At 37.4% G+C, this 19,099-nt stretch overlaps 1 protein-coding gene across 1 annotated transcript in view; it reads left to right on the top strand.

Moving 5' to 3' along the window:
- The window catches only part of RBMS3 (RNA binding motif single stranded interacting protein 3), a 668,889-nt gene that overhangs the window by 134,158 nt on the left and 515,632 nt on the right, over positions 1-19,099 (top strand). The window contains exon 2 of the mRNA XM_081826971.1: positions 17,020-17,177. Coding sequence (XP_081683097.1) covers positions 17,020-17,177 — 158 coding nt within the window. The remainder of the gene's footprint in view (positions 1-17,019; positions 17,178-19,099) is intronic.

Raw genomic sequence — 19,099 nt, 5'->3', positions numbered from 1 at the left:
GCGCCTGGGTGGCTCAGTTGGTTGAGCGACTGCCTTCGGCTCAGGTCATGATCCTGGAGTCCCGGGATCGAGTCCCACATCGGGCTCCCTGCTCGGCAGGGAGTCTGCTTCTCCCTCTGACCCTCCTCCCTCTCATGCTCTCTGTATCTCATTCTCTCTGTCTCAAATAAATAAATAAAATCTTTAAAAAAAAAAAAATAATCCTTAGATTCTTATCCTCCCTGAATTTCTTCACTGGTTGTTTGCAAATATTATTGAGGGAAGGTAAAATAATTTGAATTGCAAATCCGTAGAGTATAAACAAATTCCACTTTATAGCTTAAACAAATAATATTTAACATCTAAATAATAGTATTATTTATCTGGCAATTTTTATTTTGTAGTTCTTTAAATTTGATATGATATGTAATGAAGTGGTAGGAACAGTATTTCAGGGTAATGCAACACAAGGAAAGGGATTTGTCAAAAATAATTTATGATTAATGCTTTGGCACTAGTCTGAACAGTATCTGGTATATGGTCTAAAACCTTCAGAGTCTTTTGTTTTTATGTAAGGTAGATGATGTGTTTGTAGTTAATAACAAATAAAAAAAAAAGAAATGTAATATTCTTTTTTTTTAATGAGTCTCTCAAACTGTACAAGTTTTAGGCACTGCAAAACCTGGATCTGTCCCTATGTTGGGGGGTAGATGTTAATTTTCACAAAGTACATAATCTTAACCTTTGGCCATGTATCGCCCCATGCTAATCATTTTGTACTTCAGCATCTGATGCAGTCTGAATGTTTGTGTTCCCTGAGCGTGTGTTGAAATGCTAATGCCCAACGTGATAGTATTGGGAGGGGGTGCTTTGGGAGATGCTCAGATCATGAGAGTGGAGCCCTTATGAAGAAGATAAGTGTTGTTGTAAAAGAGACCCCACAGAGTCCCCTTGTCCCTTCCATCATGTGAAGATACAATGAGAAATCTGGGAGCTGGAAGAGAATACCCTTACCTGACCATGCTGGTGCCCTAGTCTCAAACTTCCAGTCTTCAAAACTGTGCAAAATAAAATTCTATTGTTTATAAGCCACCCAGTCTGTGGTATACTTTGTTACAGCAGCCCCAACAGACTAAGAAAGCATCTGGTTGCTTTCAACTTTCATGGTGTTCAGACTTTTTATCTTCAATCATTTGGCTCTACTTTATAATATTCTAATTCTCAAAGTATTATAATCAGGGAGTGTATATTAGTGGCTTATATATTAGTGGAATACATCCATATTCCCTAATATCCTACACACACATTCTAGTCAAAGAGAATGATTCTTATACCCAAAAACTAATGTAACGTGGTATCAATTATACTTCAGTTGAAAAATATGGGACGCCTAGATGGCTCAGTTGGTTAAGCGTCCAACTCTTAATTTCAGCTCAGGTCATGATCTCAAGGGCGTGAGATTGAGCCCCGAGTCAGGCTCTGCACTGGGCATGGAGCCTGCTTAAGATTCTCTCTCTCCCTCTGCCCCTCCCCACTCTAAAAATTAAGTAATTAGTTAGTTAATTAATTAAAAATAAAAATGTTACATTTTCTGCATAGCATCGAATTTGAGAAATACAAGTAGAACTTGGAAACTGGTTTAAGTCAGAGATGTGTGGTTCAAATCCAAATCACAGCAGACTATATACCAAAGTCAGGAAAATGTAGATATGTAACATTGTTCTATTTGGAGAGTTTCAGGAATTATAACTAGTTTCATTGAGAAAACTATTTTCAGAAGTACACAAAGGATCTTGAATTACTGCCAATGAGAGGAATTGACTGTCAGCTATCAATACTTCATTGCCAGCAAAACAAATGTTAAATATTTTTATTCAGTTTTATAAGAGAATATATAATAAGATGTGTTCTAGTTCACAGGAAGACCACCCACTGAAATTTAAGTGTGTATTATGAATAAACTTGAAATGTCAGGGATAATTTCCTAATTTTCCCAATTTCTCTGTGTCTTCAATAACAAATAATCTGTAAGATCAGGGAGGGATAAGATATAGGGATATTGATTGGTCACAAGAATTTGGCATATCAGCTACAAACATAATCTTTATTTTCATTCAGTTCATAAACAAGACGTATCTTTATTTGACCTGCCAGGGTGAGATAAGTAGCTCAAAGTAAATGGAACCCATTGACTCGTGCCATTTTCATCCTTCTAATCAAGAGAAAGCAAGTGCAAAACATGTGTTTTTTGGGGGGAGGGGGTCATTACTTTGTCTTCACATGGGATTGAAAGTCGTGTCCACAATATAAACAGTGACCAAGATTAAAGATGTATCTGTTTGTCTGTCTCAAATTGCTAACAAATGACATTAACTAGCTTTGCCAGAAGCCTTGGTGCTGATTGAAATTAATGGCTAGTGGAATCCAATAAATAAAAGGAAATGTGCCTTTGCACATAGCTTAGCCAACCTCAGAGTGTGTGGACAGTCAACATTTTAGAATATTATAATACTCCAAACAGTGCTTCGCGTCAGAAGTAGCTGTGCTAGAATCTCATGCTTCTTTGTGCCTACATTGGAATATTGGATATTAAGAAGGAGTTCTGCCACTGTGATATAGTCTGTTTTGGGAATCTTTACCTTCCTCTGTTGCAATCAGAGCATAACACCAGCAGATGCCTGTTTTCACTGGATAAATAATATCCCCATGCCAAAAAAAATGTCTTAAATATGAGTTTACTGATAGACCATAATTCATTTGAGTAAAAGTCACCACTCTGGTAAGAAAGATCTATGTTATTAGTCTCTTTTCTCATTTTGTTTTTATCTCTAGTATTACTGATTTCTGGAAACCACAAGAAAAAGAAAGCAAATTAATTTCATTTATTACCTCTGAGAACACTGATTATAAAATTTGACCATTTTGCAACTCTCTCTATTCCTATACTTAAAACAGTCACTCTGAGTAGTAAATAAAATATGTTGTTCTTTACTTATTGTGAAGAGCAGAAGAGCATAGGTTACAATAAAAGAGAGAATCTCTTAAGAATTAGCATTGAACGGAGGCATTGTGTTCTCTTGTACTTTATTGTTTGTTTGTTTGAGAGAGAGAGAGAAAGAGAGAGCAGTGGGGAGGGGTAGAGGAGAGGTGAGAGAGAATCTCCACTGGGTGAAGAGTCTGACGTGGGGCTTGATCTCACGACCCTGAGATCATGACCTGAGCCGAAATCGAGAGTCACATGCTTAACTGACTGAGCCACCCAGGCACCCCTGTTCTCTTATACTTTAATAGATGTAAATATAGACCACATTTTGGTGCATATCAAATTTCTCTATTTATCTTTCCTTTGTTTTCTATCCTGCAGTTATATGTACTGAGAACTCTTTGCTACTGTCAACTGCCTCCACTGTTTCTCTAATTTTGTTTCTTTAGGACTTTAAGGAATTATTGTCACTGGATATTTTATCTTTTAAAATATTTTCTCATAATAATATTTAGTTTTATATTACTGTCGAATTTACATGATGAATGCTGTTTTACACATGTTGTAGTATGGATTAAATTTGTATTGGTTATCTGAAAATTAGAAGGTTTTCGTCTTTCTTTGGTTTAATATAACTTTTCTTTAATTAGATCCCTCCTTCAAGTCAAAATTCTGGAGAGAAATTCTTAAAGCCAGCAGCTTTAGGAAGTCTATGTATAGAAACAAACAAACAAAAATTATTTGCTCCATTTGCAAATCTATAAGGAGCTATAAGTCTAGCCTTTGCTACATTGTACAGATTTTGTAAACTTGAACAAGTTGTTTATCCATTATCAGCCAAAATTTGGGGTTCTGTATGATATTGGCTATAAGTAGAAAGGGTGATGGGATACATATGTGTTTTATCATAGATATATATAAAATGTAATATGTAAAGTTAGCTTGTTAAAATATTTAACACCACAAGCTGTTAATTAACCCATTTCCTAAATTAAACAATGCTTATAAAACTATTGATACTATGATTTCAAGGAGGCAGCTTTTATTATCACTCTAGTAATTAATGCTATACTTTTTGCTTTAATGATGGATGCTGTCATAATTTAATTTCTTATGTTTGGTTGCCTCTGTTTTGATTCTGCTTAATGTGATCAAATCCATGGTGTTAATGTTCTGCCCTCAAAGAGTTTAAAGTAGACCCTAAGTGTTTGTCCTCAAGGAATGACAACATAAAGTTACTTTCTTTTGGGTGACTTTTCTTTTTCTGTTGGCTAATGGACACAAAGGTTCTCTTTGAGTCCCATCTTTCTTCAGGAAGTTCTTCTGTTTTCTGTACCATTCCTCCATTAGATCATGGAGATTTCCTAAATCGGTTTGCACATTCCACCCACGTACTCTCTCATGGTGTCCTCTGGGCCTAGCAGCTGAGACAGAGATACCAAGAAATTCATATTCGGTTTTCATAGGGTATTCCTAGGTTCCTTCCTACTCAGGCATATAAACTCTTTCTTTTGTTTATGTCTTCTAGGATGTTGGGCCATTAAATAGCATTTCAACTACGGTCACTTCCATTTTTCAATATAATGGGGTGCCAGATGTGGCTGGTACTGCATGTGAGAGCTGGTTACTAAATTCTCAGAAATTTTGTGAGCTAGTTGTTCGACTCTTCGTAGGTTAAAACCCACCCTGTAGGAGTATTTACATTTCAGAAATCAGCAAAGTTATATATCGGAACTTTTGTTTTTGTGGTTTCCTCACAGAACTGGAATAGTAGCAGTAATTCTCAGTTAGTTTTCTGTTTTGATCCCCCACTCCAAACAATTTGCTTTCTACTGAATAGAGCAAACTCTGAGGCTTCTCTTGAGGAGACAAAGGAATGGTCACTCTTGGAAAACTCTTTTAGTAATTATACCTTTGAAGAAGCTTTTATCTCTGTTTGCTGAAGTATACATAGAATTCTCCAAACTGAAAAAAAATGAAATAAAATAATTTTCTGGAATATTGGAGATGTGTCATAAGCACTTTGAAATGTATAAATGTATGACTATTCAATTTTTATACTATAGACTATTTGTTACAGTTACCCTAGGGCACATATCATACAACTTACTAGAAATTAGGGTGATAATTAAACTGAAATAAACGGTTTAAGTAATTGTTTACCTACAAAATATCCTTGCAGGGCAACAATTTTTAAAAACCTAATTATTTTTAGAGTTAAAAGCTATGAAATTAATACAGCATATTTTCTGTATATAAAAGTCCTTTCAGTTAAGTGCATGGACATTTAGTAGTTAGTGTGTTATTTAACTGATCTAAGCTTTTTCCACTGGCAATAAGATATATCTTATTTTAATGAGTACTTTCACAATTTGTAGATATTTTCCTAGAATTTGTGTATTCTAAGAATGACTTCCCCTGTGAAAGTTTATATTTGTCTTAAAAAATTCTTCTAACAGTCTTCTCATCAGTTTATCTGAAGGCAATCAGTATTAGTAGCTAAAATAGCACTAACTGAGCCTAAAGTCTATTGAAGAATAACATTTCTTGATTTCTAATCTAGAGAATTTCAGTTGGATAAGCATCAGTGGACTTTGGATTGTAAGATTTTACACTAGGCAAACCAGAGTTTGTTAGATCATTCAATAGACCAACCAATATTCCTCTTACTCAAAAGAACATTATTGTTCATGATAACAATGGGTATTGTAAAATGCTTTAGGATTTATATAATAATAATAGCAAGCACCCATAGAGGGTTTATTGTGTTCCTGGCTTTATTCTCATTGCTTTACACATAATCATTCATTTGAAATGTCTAACAATCTTTGAAGGTAGTTATTATCCCCAGTTTCACAGATGAGGAGACTGAGGCAGAAGAATTTAGGTAATTTGCCCAAGGCCATACAGACAATAAGTGGTAAAGCAGAATTTGAACTTGGGTGGTGTGGCTTCAGCATTTATGCTCTTAGTACTATGCAATAATAATAACAATGATAATAATATTTCCTTCTTCTTGAGCCTTTGGAGAGTCTACCAATCAGTAAAAGGCGAAAGATTTATACGATCTGAAGAGAAACCAGAGCATGAGAGTCTACCAATCAGAAGCAAATGCCCTTTATTTGCCAGTCTCTGAAGTGTCAGTCACTTATTTAAAAAGAACAGGAGTAATTTGGAAAAGGAAAAGCAGTACTGTCTTAGTAGAGATAGTTTGTTGCCTTGATTATGGAGAATATCACTGGGCAAAAAGTATATCCAGTAATCTTACAACAAATTAGATGTGTCTGTACGATTTTGAATATTCTTTAAGTTACAAGGCAGATTGACTTAAAATATACTGAAAATGGGAGACTTCATACAGGTTTACAAATATGAGAAATAAAAGTTTGAAGGTATAAATATAAGTTTCTGATTTAAAAATTTTAATAAAGATGTTAATAATATAAAATGCCTAATGTTCATTTTATTATCAGATCACTTTTTGTTGAACTTGAGCATTAATTTATTCTCATAGTTATCATCTCATGGCCCAAAACACAATAAATGTTGAAAATATATTCACAGAAAATTATCTGCACAAGTGCTCCTTCCAGTTTTTATAATGAAGCAATTATTTTGCATGTATTAATTGATGTTGCATTTTTGATCTGTGTTCCAACATTGTCTTCTTGAGGAAATTATTTTGTTCTATAGTCCAAATTTCTTAGATTTAGGACTTTTGAAGCGTAGGTTCTGTTTACATTTAATTTTGCTACATCAATAAAATATGAATGAATTGGCTAATAAAACAACGTAACTATTTTATGTCATGGAATATAGGTTATTGTTTATGAATTTGCTGAATTGCCTCTGTAGTTCACTGTAAGAAAGCATTCTCCTTTTATTCCTTGGTTCAGTTTAGAGGGAAATAAGATTGGTAGAATAGCATATAATAGGTGGGGAGTAAGGGTGCTCTTCTTTTGGGATATGCAGGTAAAGTAGAAGATGTACTGAAAATGCAGAGCTTCATTGGGCCAGAAGCTTGCCTGCCAAAGACAGAGACATTTATTCTGTACCAGCAGTTTATCTCTGTTGCTCTTCTTTCTCGGTATTAAGAAATTTTAAAATACAGATGAAACTTTGGTTTTGGTTAAAAACAAATAAAATACATCTTGTGCTTCTTACAGATTATATTTTACTTTCTGGATATAGCTTTTAATAATTTCCACTTTTGGCTAAGCGAGGTATCAGTTGGAAGAGAGATTTTATATGCCAAAATCTAGACCCACTCCTGAAGGAGAAAAAAACTTAAATATGGTCTCTATTGAAAGGAGATTAATTGCACTTAAAAAAACCCTATGGATAACAGCATAGAGATCGTGACCATTATTTTGCTCAGCACATTTAGGTACTGCAGTTGTGTAGTATAGTCTGGCGAGATGATGCCTTGTATCTGTAAGAATGGTCTACATCAGTTCTGTTCAGCAGAACTTTATGTGATGGTGCAAATGTTCTATGTCTTCCTGTCCAACATAGCAGTTAGTAGGCATGTGTTTTTGAACATCTGATACATGGCTAGTGTGACTGAGGAACTGAACTTTTTAATTTTAATTAATTATTTACATCAATTATATTTAAATTTAAATAGCTACGTATAACTAGTGGCTACCATCTTGGACTGCACATATTTACAATTAAATCTGGAATTAACTGGAGTGAAAACTGCCTCACTTCAGGTTCTGAATTTTGTCACAGAGTATCTGAACAACCTCAAAGAGTCATTTAAACTCTTCAAATCTCTGTATTCTCATCTTCATTATGGGGGTAGTAATAATAGCTACCTCCAAAAGTTCTGAGATCATCTAAATAAATCAATATAAAATTCTTAGAACAATGCCTGGCATATAGTATATGTTCAATGAATATTAATCATTGCTATTCTTATTAATTATTTATAACCTTTTGTGAATATTTAATTAGTAGAAACCAAAAAAGAGGGATAAATGAAATAGGTCTAAAGTAATAAAAGGATAATGCTGTGATATGGGGTGAAACTTTAGGTGACTCTAGATGAAAGTGCGAGATTTAGACAAATAGAAAATAATCATAGGATGGCTATGTGTTCCAAGTTTCTTTGGACAGTCTCCATTTATAACTTGTGTCCCGATATATTTATCAATGACTCCCTCTTTTGCTCTTAAAAGTACCCCAGTTTGTAAGATACACTTTAGAGTCACCCTAGAAAAAGGCATAAGAATGCAGCCCAGGCATTCTAAGTAAAGGAAGGAAGACAAAATAAAGTATAAATTCAGATGTCACCATGGTGTGGCAAGAGAGGTGGACAAGCACTGGGAAATAGAGCAAGTCAGGGTTAGATAGGGGCTGGAGAGACATTGTGGATGTGGAATGAAAGCCTCGATAAAGAAATCACATTTTACTGCACTTGTTCTTTATGCTATTATTGCATTGCTCCTAAGTCAACATGGATTTACTTTCAGAAAAAGTAAATTCTGATCTAAGTGGACTGAATCATTTAGTGTATCAGAAAAGTCTTAAAACCATTTGGTGTTCTGATTTGCCTTCTATTATTGGTAGTAATTTTTGTTATACACGACTTGAAACAAAATGCTTCTTTTCTATCACCCATTAGCTACTGGTAACCAAGTCAGTAATATGATTGGTTAATATGGAAATTAGTCAATTGAGTGGAAATGACTCATTAAATTTGTTTTCATGGCTGAAGAAGAAAACTTTGAAAGTGTTCATTTAGTTGCAATATAGTACTAGGGCAACATATCTTATAGTGGTGCCCTGTAAGCTGCATCTACTGGTCTTCATTCTATTTAGGATGGCATACCTAATAAAGCTAGGGTAACTAATTGTTGATAATAAATTACTGATTGTAGTTTTAGAGAAACAGATAATTGGATTAGGAAACATAGGATATTATAAAAAATAGGAAAAGAATCAAAATAGAGATTATGGGGAGAAAACTAAAAATAATAAACATATCTTATAAGGTATAAGAATGTGACTCAAGTGTAATTGTTTAACTCTTTGTAAGATCTCGTCTTTATCTCTGATTGCATTTGGAATTGAGATGCTGACCGTTGGCTCTCCCAGAGCAGTTAGGTGATCTGTTCTGGGTTTTCAGTCTTTCCCAGAGATTCTAGCCCACTACAAAAGCATGTATTTGAGTTGATCTCTGAGATATACCCGGGACAAACAGAACAGAGGTCCCATCCCGGGATTATAGTCACTTTTGATATTTCTGGGAATTCTAACAATTACTGTTCGTAGCATAGATGACATTGTAATCTCTACCTTGGGTACCAATCATGGCTCATTTTTTTTTTCTTTGCATGAGGACTCAATCCTTATTAATATTGGAATCATGAGCTGTTGGGGTTATTTTCTAAGCGTAGACTTGAACTTTAAATGAAATCCCTAAGTTCCTCAAATTTTGAAATGTATTTTAATTTTGCTTATTTTTCCTTAAAGAGATCAAGAGTTGGCCGAATTAAAAGATGGATGGGAGCAAAGGCCAGATGTCATCGGCATTTGGAGAACTGAGCAATCTTTATAAAAGGCCATTGCCATCACTTATAGCAGCCACTCTTCTCTAGCTTGTAAATTTGTTAAAGGAAATTGTTTATTATAGGTGCTTGAAAGGAACAATAACTAGTTTACTTGTGTTTCCAAGTACCATGAATTTTAAAATGTCATTTAATATCCAAACCTCTGAATGGAATTCAATGACTTTAGATTAATCCTATTTGTAAATAGCACAGAGCAATGTGTCATTATGCAATCTGCTGAGGTTTTTAAAAACTAATATTTACAGCAAAAGTGAATCTCATCCTAACAGAATTTCAATAAAACCTCACTAGTGATTTGTAAATACCTTGAAACTAATCAGTCATTCAGTCCACAATGATTGTTTCATCAGTGCTCAGTTATTACTTTTTGATTCTTGATGAAAATGACAAACCACAGTTCTAGTGACATAGTTTCATCTCAAGAATAGTGGCTCCCACGCTTAAAAAAATAAACAATTGACTCTTGTAGCACCCCTTTGAAGGTACATTACTCCAACTGGGATTGAGAGTGTAGTGTCTCTTTTAAGGATCTGCATCACGATGATGCTGATGAAAATAATAAGATCAACAAGTATTTATTGAGTATTGACTCTGTGCCAGGAACTGTGCTAAATACTTTATATGTAATTTTTATACTAAAGCCTCACAGCAGTCTTATGAGGTGAGATCATTGCAATTCCTGTTTTACTCGTGACTAGAGGTTTAAGTGCCTAGTTAGTGGTCGAGCAGGATTCCCAGAGGGCAATGTGGAGCTCTTAAACACCAGGTTACCACTGTTGACAGTGGCTGTTACCAAGACCGTTGACAGAGAATGTGCAAGTGATTGCCTTTTGTGAGGAGTCTTGTCCTTTATTGCTCATTTCCGTATCTGATCTGTGGGTAGGAAAAGAGAAGTGGTGCAGGTTTTCACCGAACTCTATTATAAAAGGTGTAATTGAAACAATTGTTTTCTATAGTCGTATTCTAGATAATGGAGGGGCAATTGCCTAGCATAAAATTGCAAAGCTAGCATATATGTGGTTCATGCAACCATGGCTAAAATCGCACATCTTGCCTTAGATATTCATTTAGCTGCATTTATTCCTGCATGGACAATATTTGTACACACCCTCATTCGAGGCTATTATAGGCTCTCGAGTGACTGCTGCAGTTCTTGCCATGTCTACTTGTTCGTGTTGTGTTCACACTAGAGGAGAGGTCTGCAGAAGCAAGGTTATGTGGAAATTATACTGTCTGGGAGAGGAATTCAATAGCTTGCAGCAGTGTTATCCACTGAGCAATGGATTGCATGTGTACGTGCAGGCTAAATAATGTATGATTTAAGACAGGAATGTGATTTGTATTCATTTTTGGATAGTAAAAGACTTGGCATGTCAGTCCCATAGGAGACTTTATCCAGGGCTTTACCCTTGAGTGGATAAAAGAGTACAAATTCTATTGCACTGGAGATGAATAAAAACAAATTGGGGAGACCATCAGCAGAACAGACTGCTGTGTGATGGAGTCCAAGGCTACTCCAAAAAACCACCAGACCAACTGCTTCAGGATCCTGCCAGCAACCAGATGCCGGGAATAGAATTGACTGCAGTTTGGCATCGAAGCCCTGTGATTCCCAGCCAAGGGGAATTGCATGCAAAAAATATTTAAAATTCTCTTTGTAAAAGAGTGATGTTTTCAATAAGAGGAAGAAGTATGTTTCAGACCTAGTCTGCTGCGGATGATATTTGGCATACCAACGTCTTAGTTAAGGAGGGTAGAGGCACGGGGAGGTGAATACCATATCTCCTTGGGGGTAAGAAGTTGAACTTTGGTGGGTGAGGGGGTTTTTCAATGAAGTGGGCTGTAGGCCATTGAGTTACTATTATTATTCCATGAGGGGTGCTGTATTGGTATTAGTTCTTCAAGGAGAGGGGTTGGATCTGTTAAAGGCAGTGATTATCAAGCAGGAGCATTTTTACCCCCTAGGAGCATTTGAAAATATCTGGAAATATTTTTGCTGACCACAACTTGGGGGGAGGGTAGTGCACCTGTCGTCTAGTAGTAAAGGACAGGGGTGCTGTCCTGCAGTGCACAGGGCGGCCCCCCACAACAAAGAATTATCTTGTCCAAAATGTCAATAGTGACAAGTTCGAGAACTCCGGTTTAAAATGAGCTAGCTAGTAGGTGTGTATTACAGCCCTGCCTTTTTTTCATCTAATATGTTTGATACTGTATGAAAGATGATTTTTAATGATTTGCTTTACCCTATTGATATGTGAGCAGCACTTATTGGATATATCAAATGCTTTCTGCTAAAATGCAAAAAGAGGAAAAACAAACAAAACTATAAGTCGTATCTTTCATATCCATAAATTGGTAAATCCTCCAAAATACTTAGGGGTTAAAAACACAATGAACCTCCCTCCAGACCTACACACACAAATCAAACATTTTATAAGAATGTAGGAGGACCCGGTTGATTCACTTTTCAAACTTGAAAAATGAGGCATATTAACAAAGCACACTAAATGAATCAGCTGTTTAGGATGATCTACAAGCTAGTTCATTTTCCTGTTATCAAATAACACACCATGAATCTTGACAAATGGACCCACTTGTTTGACATTATTTGAAAAACTCATAACAAGTTTGCTTCTGATGGTCACTTCCCCTTTGAAATTAAATTTTAAAGTGGACTTCATTTAAATTCTGATAGAGGAAAAGGCTTATTATTAACCTCCGTTTTGACTGTATGCTGTTTATCCTCATCCTTCTTTGTCTCCTCCTTGTACTTGGATGCACCAGAGCCTCAATGTCATCCCCCAAAGTTCACGGTCAGAAAGCTGTTTGTGTTTATTGCTGCCCCTGTCATTAATACGTGAAGCTCTAGAGTGTGGAGGGGGGACTGCGTGTCTTCTGGAGTCAAATCTCCTAGGTACAAGTTGGGGATCCGGCTGCGTGACCTTCAGAAGGTCATCTGCCTGGTTTGCACTTCTGTTTTCCCATTTGTGAATGAGAAGAGTATTATTTGCCTCATTGGGCTGTTACATAAAATGCTTAGGAAGCACACCACCAATGCTACCTGTGATTATTAGAATCATTATCTTCCAAAATGGATGTCAAGACATTTTATTTAATTTCCCAAAGAGGACACTGGTACTGATCCACTAATGGGGCAGCCCCAACATGTGGTTCAGAGGGCTTTCACCCCCATCCTGTGACACCTAACAGACCCTCCCAGCCATGCCACTCTAAATAAACATTTGAGGGAAATCTGCATACTTGCCAAGCGTGTGCAGGTTCAGGAGAAATGCGATCTCGCTCCTTCAACAGAGTGCCATCTGAAGGCCCTTTTCTGAAAATGTGCCCTTTTGACTGGTTTTAGCCAAGCTGACACTGCAAATTCATAGCAACTCCCTGCCCTGCCGTAGTGCAACATTACAATGCTCAGTAACCCCCTCTGTAAGTCATTGCTCCTAAATAGGATTTATAAAGTGTGACTTTGAGCAATATAGCAAAGTCAGTTTTATCTGAGGGAAAATAAATTTTTTTTTACTAACATTTTAAAATGTCTTCCTTAGTGCCTCAAAATGCTTTAAAAGCTAATTGATGATAAAATCCCAACTCCATCTAAAGACAAAAGAATTGAGGAAGGAATCAGAGCCACTTTTAATTAGGAAAGTGGTTGCTGTGACCCATTAACCTCTAAAGATGATTGCTCCTTTTTTTTTTTTTGAGATGCTTTAGTTTGGTCATTTGTCTTTGGTACCAGAGCATACAACATTGCTTTTTGCTTTTCACCAATTAATTCATTTAGGCCTTTGCATTTGTCAGACGTTCCGGGAACCTTCTGCCAATGTTTTGTTGATGAAAGGATGTATATTTGGAAAGTGGGTGGAGAGGGGGGGGAATTTATAATTCTTAACACCAAAGAATGATTTACAATGCAGACCGCTACCTGAATCATTCAGTATATCATCAAAGGATAAATGAAATATTAAGGATTAGGGACAGATGGGCACTGGGTCTTAAAATCTGTGTGTTGATTGGCTCAGTAACACTGGAAAAGTCTACCTCTTTCCGCAGAACTTCTAGAACTCACAAACAAGAATATGATGTGGAAAACCACTTTTGATTGTGTATTTTTTTTCAAAGGGCTTTTGAAATACATCATTTCTCCACAACAGCCTGGTGCTATTATCTCTATTTATAAATTACATACTGCATTTCTATGCATACAAGTTCCCTATGGTCATCACAACTTTGACTTGCTTTTGACTGTTTTGTTTATTTATTTATTTTATCCTAGTGAATACATCGGGCACTTTGGAGGGCATATTTATTGTTTTAGGCACCATGCAATTTACTAAATGGTATTCTGGCTGTGGAAATGCTTGCAAAGACCCCTGGAGGGTAGTGGGGGGAGAAGTAAGTAAACACACATTGAACATCCTGTAGAGGATGGTCTCTTACTTGATCAATCAAGGACTCAGTCTGTGCTAGTCCATCAGATCTATGATACATAAAGCTGAAGACTTTTTTTTTTTTTTTTTTTTTGGCTCCCTGGTAGTTTTAAAAGCTATGCAGTGGGAAAAACTGCTTTAAACAAAGCCTCATTTTCAAAGAAGCCTGAGTACAGAATGGAATTCAAAGAATTTGGAGAGAGGGGAGGTGAAAGTAGTAACAAATAGCTTTTAAAAAGCCCTGGGAAATTTAAAAAAAATAAAGCACATAATGGAAATAAAAGATAAATCCCATCTGTCCCATTGGGAGATACAGAGACCAGGATGCTACTTTAGCAAGGATGTGTTGAACACCTACTAAGTGCAGGACTTGTAAAGAGATAGAGCTTAAGTGTCATGGGGCGTGCAAGGAGCGAAACTGAATTTTTTCTTTTTTTAAGATTTTATTTGAGAGAGAGAGAGAGCGAGCATGCACACGTGGGGCAGGGGAGGGGGATGGAGCAGAGGGGAAGGACAAGCAGACTCTGGGCTGAGCGCAGAGTACTACCTGGGGCTCTATCTCACAACCCTGAGATCATGACCTGAGCAGAAATCAAGAGTCGGATGCTTAACTGACTGAGCCACCAAGGCACCCCGAAACAGAATTCGTAGACCAAGGAGGAATAGTTTTTCATGCAAGCCAAGAAACTTCATGCTGCTTTATGCAGATATTAAATTCCAAAAGGCAATGGATGTATTTCATTTTATTCAAACATTGGGGACAGAAAGTATTCTCCTGTGTAATTTGTTGTAAAATTCCACATTATAAATGTTGGTAACAAATGAGGTAATACCTAAGAAATGGTTGAGGAAATGTTTATTTCAAAGGAGGAGGCTCTGGGTTTTGCTCCTGTCATGTCTGTTGTCCGCCCTCCCCATTCCTTAAAGAAACTGCCCAGGACAGTCTTGACTAGTTTGTGTTTGCATGTGATCACTCTGTCTTATGCTCTCCCTCACTTTCCTCCCTAAGAGGAGAGCAAGAGGGAAAAGGGTTCAGATGGTAGATCTGGTGGATCTACAAGGTGGACCAGACCCTGGCCTAGGAAGCAGTGGGAATTCAGAGACAAGGAAGCTTCTATCAACCCCTCAGAGATTTTGGTAGCTGACTTTATTTTGAGATTTAGAATTAAGGAACAGATGAAGCTAATACTGAGGCTTCTAGCATGGGGGTTGATGAATGTCAGCAACACTAAAAGAAATGGGGTCGTTGTGCTGGGTGGCTGGGGTGGAGAATTGGGAGATGAGAAAGCAGAGATTATGAGTTTCATTTGGCATACTGTGTCTAAGAGGCATTGTCTTATAGTCAGTTGGAAATATTGACTGGGGCAAATCTGATCATTCCGGAAGGTATAAAACAGACTATTATAACAAGAAACAAGGCTGGATACTGCTAAAACTTGGCCTCTTCTTGCTGTGGGCTAAGTGTTGTGTTCATTCAGTTATTTATTGTACACAGTATAGCCTAAGTATTTATTAAGCACCTACTTGCTGTTTGATAAGTACATACCTCCCACTCCTGATAAAACAGCTAATGTGTCTTCAGGTTAAAACATGGCTAAAACTTTCCGCACTGGAATTTTGATAAATGTGTTCATTGTACCTTTAAATAACATTGTAGGTTATGACTGAGTATATCTGGGATAGTTATATAGACTAATATCACTGGCAAGACAAATAAGAACTACAATATTATCATTATCATTAATATTGATATTATTATTCTTATATTTTTGTTATTGCTAACATTTATTAACTTACTAATTTCCAGGAATCATTTTGTTTACATTAGCTCATTGAGTTTTCATAGACACCCTGTGACATATTAATGAGAATGTTGAGTCTCAGAGAGGTTAAGACACCATCCAAAGGTCACACAGCTGGTAAGAGCACAGCAGGATGCAAACCTAGATAGTCAGTGTAATTTTAGAACTTCTGAAGATTTGCCTATGGGACAAAGAAATAATGTATAATGAGTAATATATCTATTAATTCTGGCATATATAGTTATAAAGACCCTCAAGTTGCTGGGGGTCATTCTATCTTTTTATTTTGTTATAAAATAGTTTGACAGGTTAGAGCAGTAGTTCTCTGCTGGGGGAGATCCCCACTCCCCCTGTCAGGGGACACTTGACAGTGTGCAGAGATATTTTTGGTTGTCACAGCTGGACGATGGGTGCTACTAGAATCTGATGAGTAAAGGACAAGAATGCTGTTACCATCCTGCAATGAACAATGGAGGATGTACAATGGAATGAGCATGAAGGGCCCCACAACAAAGAATTATCCCCTCCAAGTTGGAGTGCTACCTAGATTGAGATCCTAGAATAACTGAAAGGGAATCTTGACTGTAGTGAGAGATTTGTGGCTCAGTACTACAAACAAAGGGCATTCACCATGAAGAAGCAGATTTGGGAGTGGGAGAAAGAGGTAAGATAGATTCATCCATCTGGTTGTTCATTCATAGATTCACTATTTATAGAGTGATTTCTATGTATCAGGAATTATGTTGGAGAGTGATGGTGAAGACAATAATAAGAGGAAGTGTGTCATTCTGTGTTTTGTTTTGCTGGAGAGACGGAGAGAAGAAGGAGTAGAGACAAGGCAAAGATGTGTGGCTGCTGAAGCGAACTAGGAGCAGGGCTTTGGTGCCAAGAGTGAATGAACTATGGTTCTAACAGGGAGGGAGGTACCGTGCTACTTTATAGGCCTACGGAAAATCCCAGCGGACTAGCTCAGAAGCCATACACCACTGTCAGGAGCACCTGCGAATTTCTTTTTGTCCCACTTATGGCCAACGTACACCGATCTGAATGCAGGTCCGGGGTGGGGGGAGCAAATGATGTTCTCAGAAGTACGCAGGGTGGGGATATAAAGATGTGTGTGCATGTGTGGGTCAGAGAGGCCGGGAAGCTTGCCTTGCTTTCGAGGTGCGTTGAGCTGCTGGCCTGTGAATGCGTGCTGGCTTTGTTTTTGCAGTAACAGCCTTTTCTGTTTCCAGCAGTCCTATGCACCAGCTCCCCACCCCATGGCTCCTCCCAGCCCCAGCACAAACAGCACCAGCAACAGCAGCGGGGAACAGTTGAGTAAAACCAACCTGTACATCCGAGGCCTTCCACCAGGCACCACTGACCAGGACCTAATCAAGCTGTGCCAACCGTAAGTGCCCCTCTGCTCCCCCGTTCCTCACCCCCATGCTGCCCTCTGTGTACTCCAGCCACACAGGACTTGGGTTTGCCCTCGGTATACCCCTTTATTGGTGCCTCGTGAGGAAGACTCTGCTAAATGGGACTCAAATTTGAGAACTAAGTCCAGCTTATGTTAGCGAATGGGATTTGTGTACTTTTTGTTCGGGGGTCCTGAGCAGGCCTACCTGGGACTATGGGCAGATACGCAGGTATTGACCAAAAGGACGATGAGCAAACATTAGCTGGGCCTTCGAACCCAATGTGGCTGGCGGAATCAGTGATGAATCTCATAAAGGTAGCTGCTTTTTTTGGAGAAGTGTTAGCGAAGGGAATCTCAAAAACTTTCGAAGTGGTAGGTTTCAGGATGGTGACCTCCCGTGTTGCCAAATTTTTCTGGCCAGTTCTTGGTAAATAGAAGTTCAGCCATGACCAGGTAATTGCGGAATTATAAAACTAATACTCTGCTTTCCTTGAAAACATCTCCTTCCACCTCCACTGAAGCTATTTCCCACCAAGGCCAAGAACCATACTCAGCAAATAGTTTTGGATTTGTGAGGAAATGTGGTAGTGATGAAACGCCCTTCGGAAATGATTTTGTTAATCTCTTATCTACCAACACTTAGGTTATTGACTCTCTTATTTCTGTGCAAATAGAATAAATATATTTAGCTTTGCCCTCCAAATGAAATTAAATAATGGATAATGAATTAAGACCCATGGACCTGTATTTTTAGATTGCTGTCTGATTATTTTTAAAGTAATATCAGTACAGCTATTTGTCATTTGAATATGCCTTAGCTGGGTATTTTTAAATTTGGGGAAACAATTACTCAATTTTTCTTCTTCTCTTTTGCAATGCTTTCACAAGAAGGTTGAGAGGATATTTATTTTGTAAATTTTCCAACCTCTAAAATATTGAAAGAGGAAAACAAAGTGGAGAGTATTTATTTGTCTTTGTTCTGGACTTTAAGATTGGGAGCAAATATCAAAACACCAGGAAGTGACTGATAAACCAAAACACAAATACATAACTCTATAATCAATTGACAAAGCAATATATGTGATTATATGTGGATTACAGTGGGTGGGGGCGGGGGGGGCTATTGCCATTGACTACCTTGATTTGTGAAGGAGTTAGGGCAAGACTTGGAAAAATAAATATTTACTTAAAAGCAGTTATTTAAACAAAAGGAATGTGCCAGGGCTAAGACATATAAATATGTTAGGTTTTGGTCTGGGAAAGGTTGAGGTTGGACTTGGAAGGTAAATAACTCAACTTTTTCCTGTTGTTGTTAGAAAAACCTAAACTATTTTGGAAAGTAAGGGCTTTTAAAAATGTGAAAGATTGTGGACTTAAGTTCTCTGCTATATGTTAAAAGCTTCAGGAGAAGTATCTCTTAACGGATGCTGATAGGAAAAAGGGTAGGTATTATCTCTGACTCATACTGGAATCTCACTTACAAAAAATATTGGTGGGCTTAAGGAAGATATTTTCTCTTTGCTCTATACCACTCAGAGAACTTGCTGAAGCACAGATTTCTGAGCCCAAGAGATAATGATTCACCAGGCCTGGGGTGGAGACCATGGATATGCATTTCTAACAGGCTCTCTGGTATAGTTGCTGCTGGTTTTTGAGAAGGAGCACTTCTCTCTTCCATAATATGGAAACCACTGACTATTTCTAATATATAAAATTTATGAAGTTAGTTTATGAAGGTAGTTGAGGTAGAATCTTGTGCATTAAAACCCACTCAGCCACTGTGTGTGATTTTGAGGCAAATCATTTACTCTCTTTGAGCCTCAGTTTCCTCTTCTAAAAGAGTGGGTTGACTTTGATTATTTCTAGGTGTCCCTGTACTTCCAGTGGTGCGGGAGCTGCCTCTGACTGGTGTA

The sequence above is a fragment of the Leptonychotes weddellii genome, chromosome 1 (assembly GCF_054177405.1).
Source record: "Leptonychotes weddellii isolate Sample4059 chromosome 1, ASM5417740v2, whole genome shotgun sequence".
Taxonomy (NCBI): Eukaryota; Metazoa; Chordata; class Mammalia; order Carnivora; family Phocidae; genus Leptonychotes; species Leptonychotes weddellii.
The sequence above is the reverse complement of the archived record's forward strand: the minus strand, read 5'-3'. Positions and strand labels throughout refer to the sequence as shown.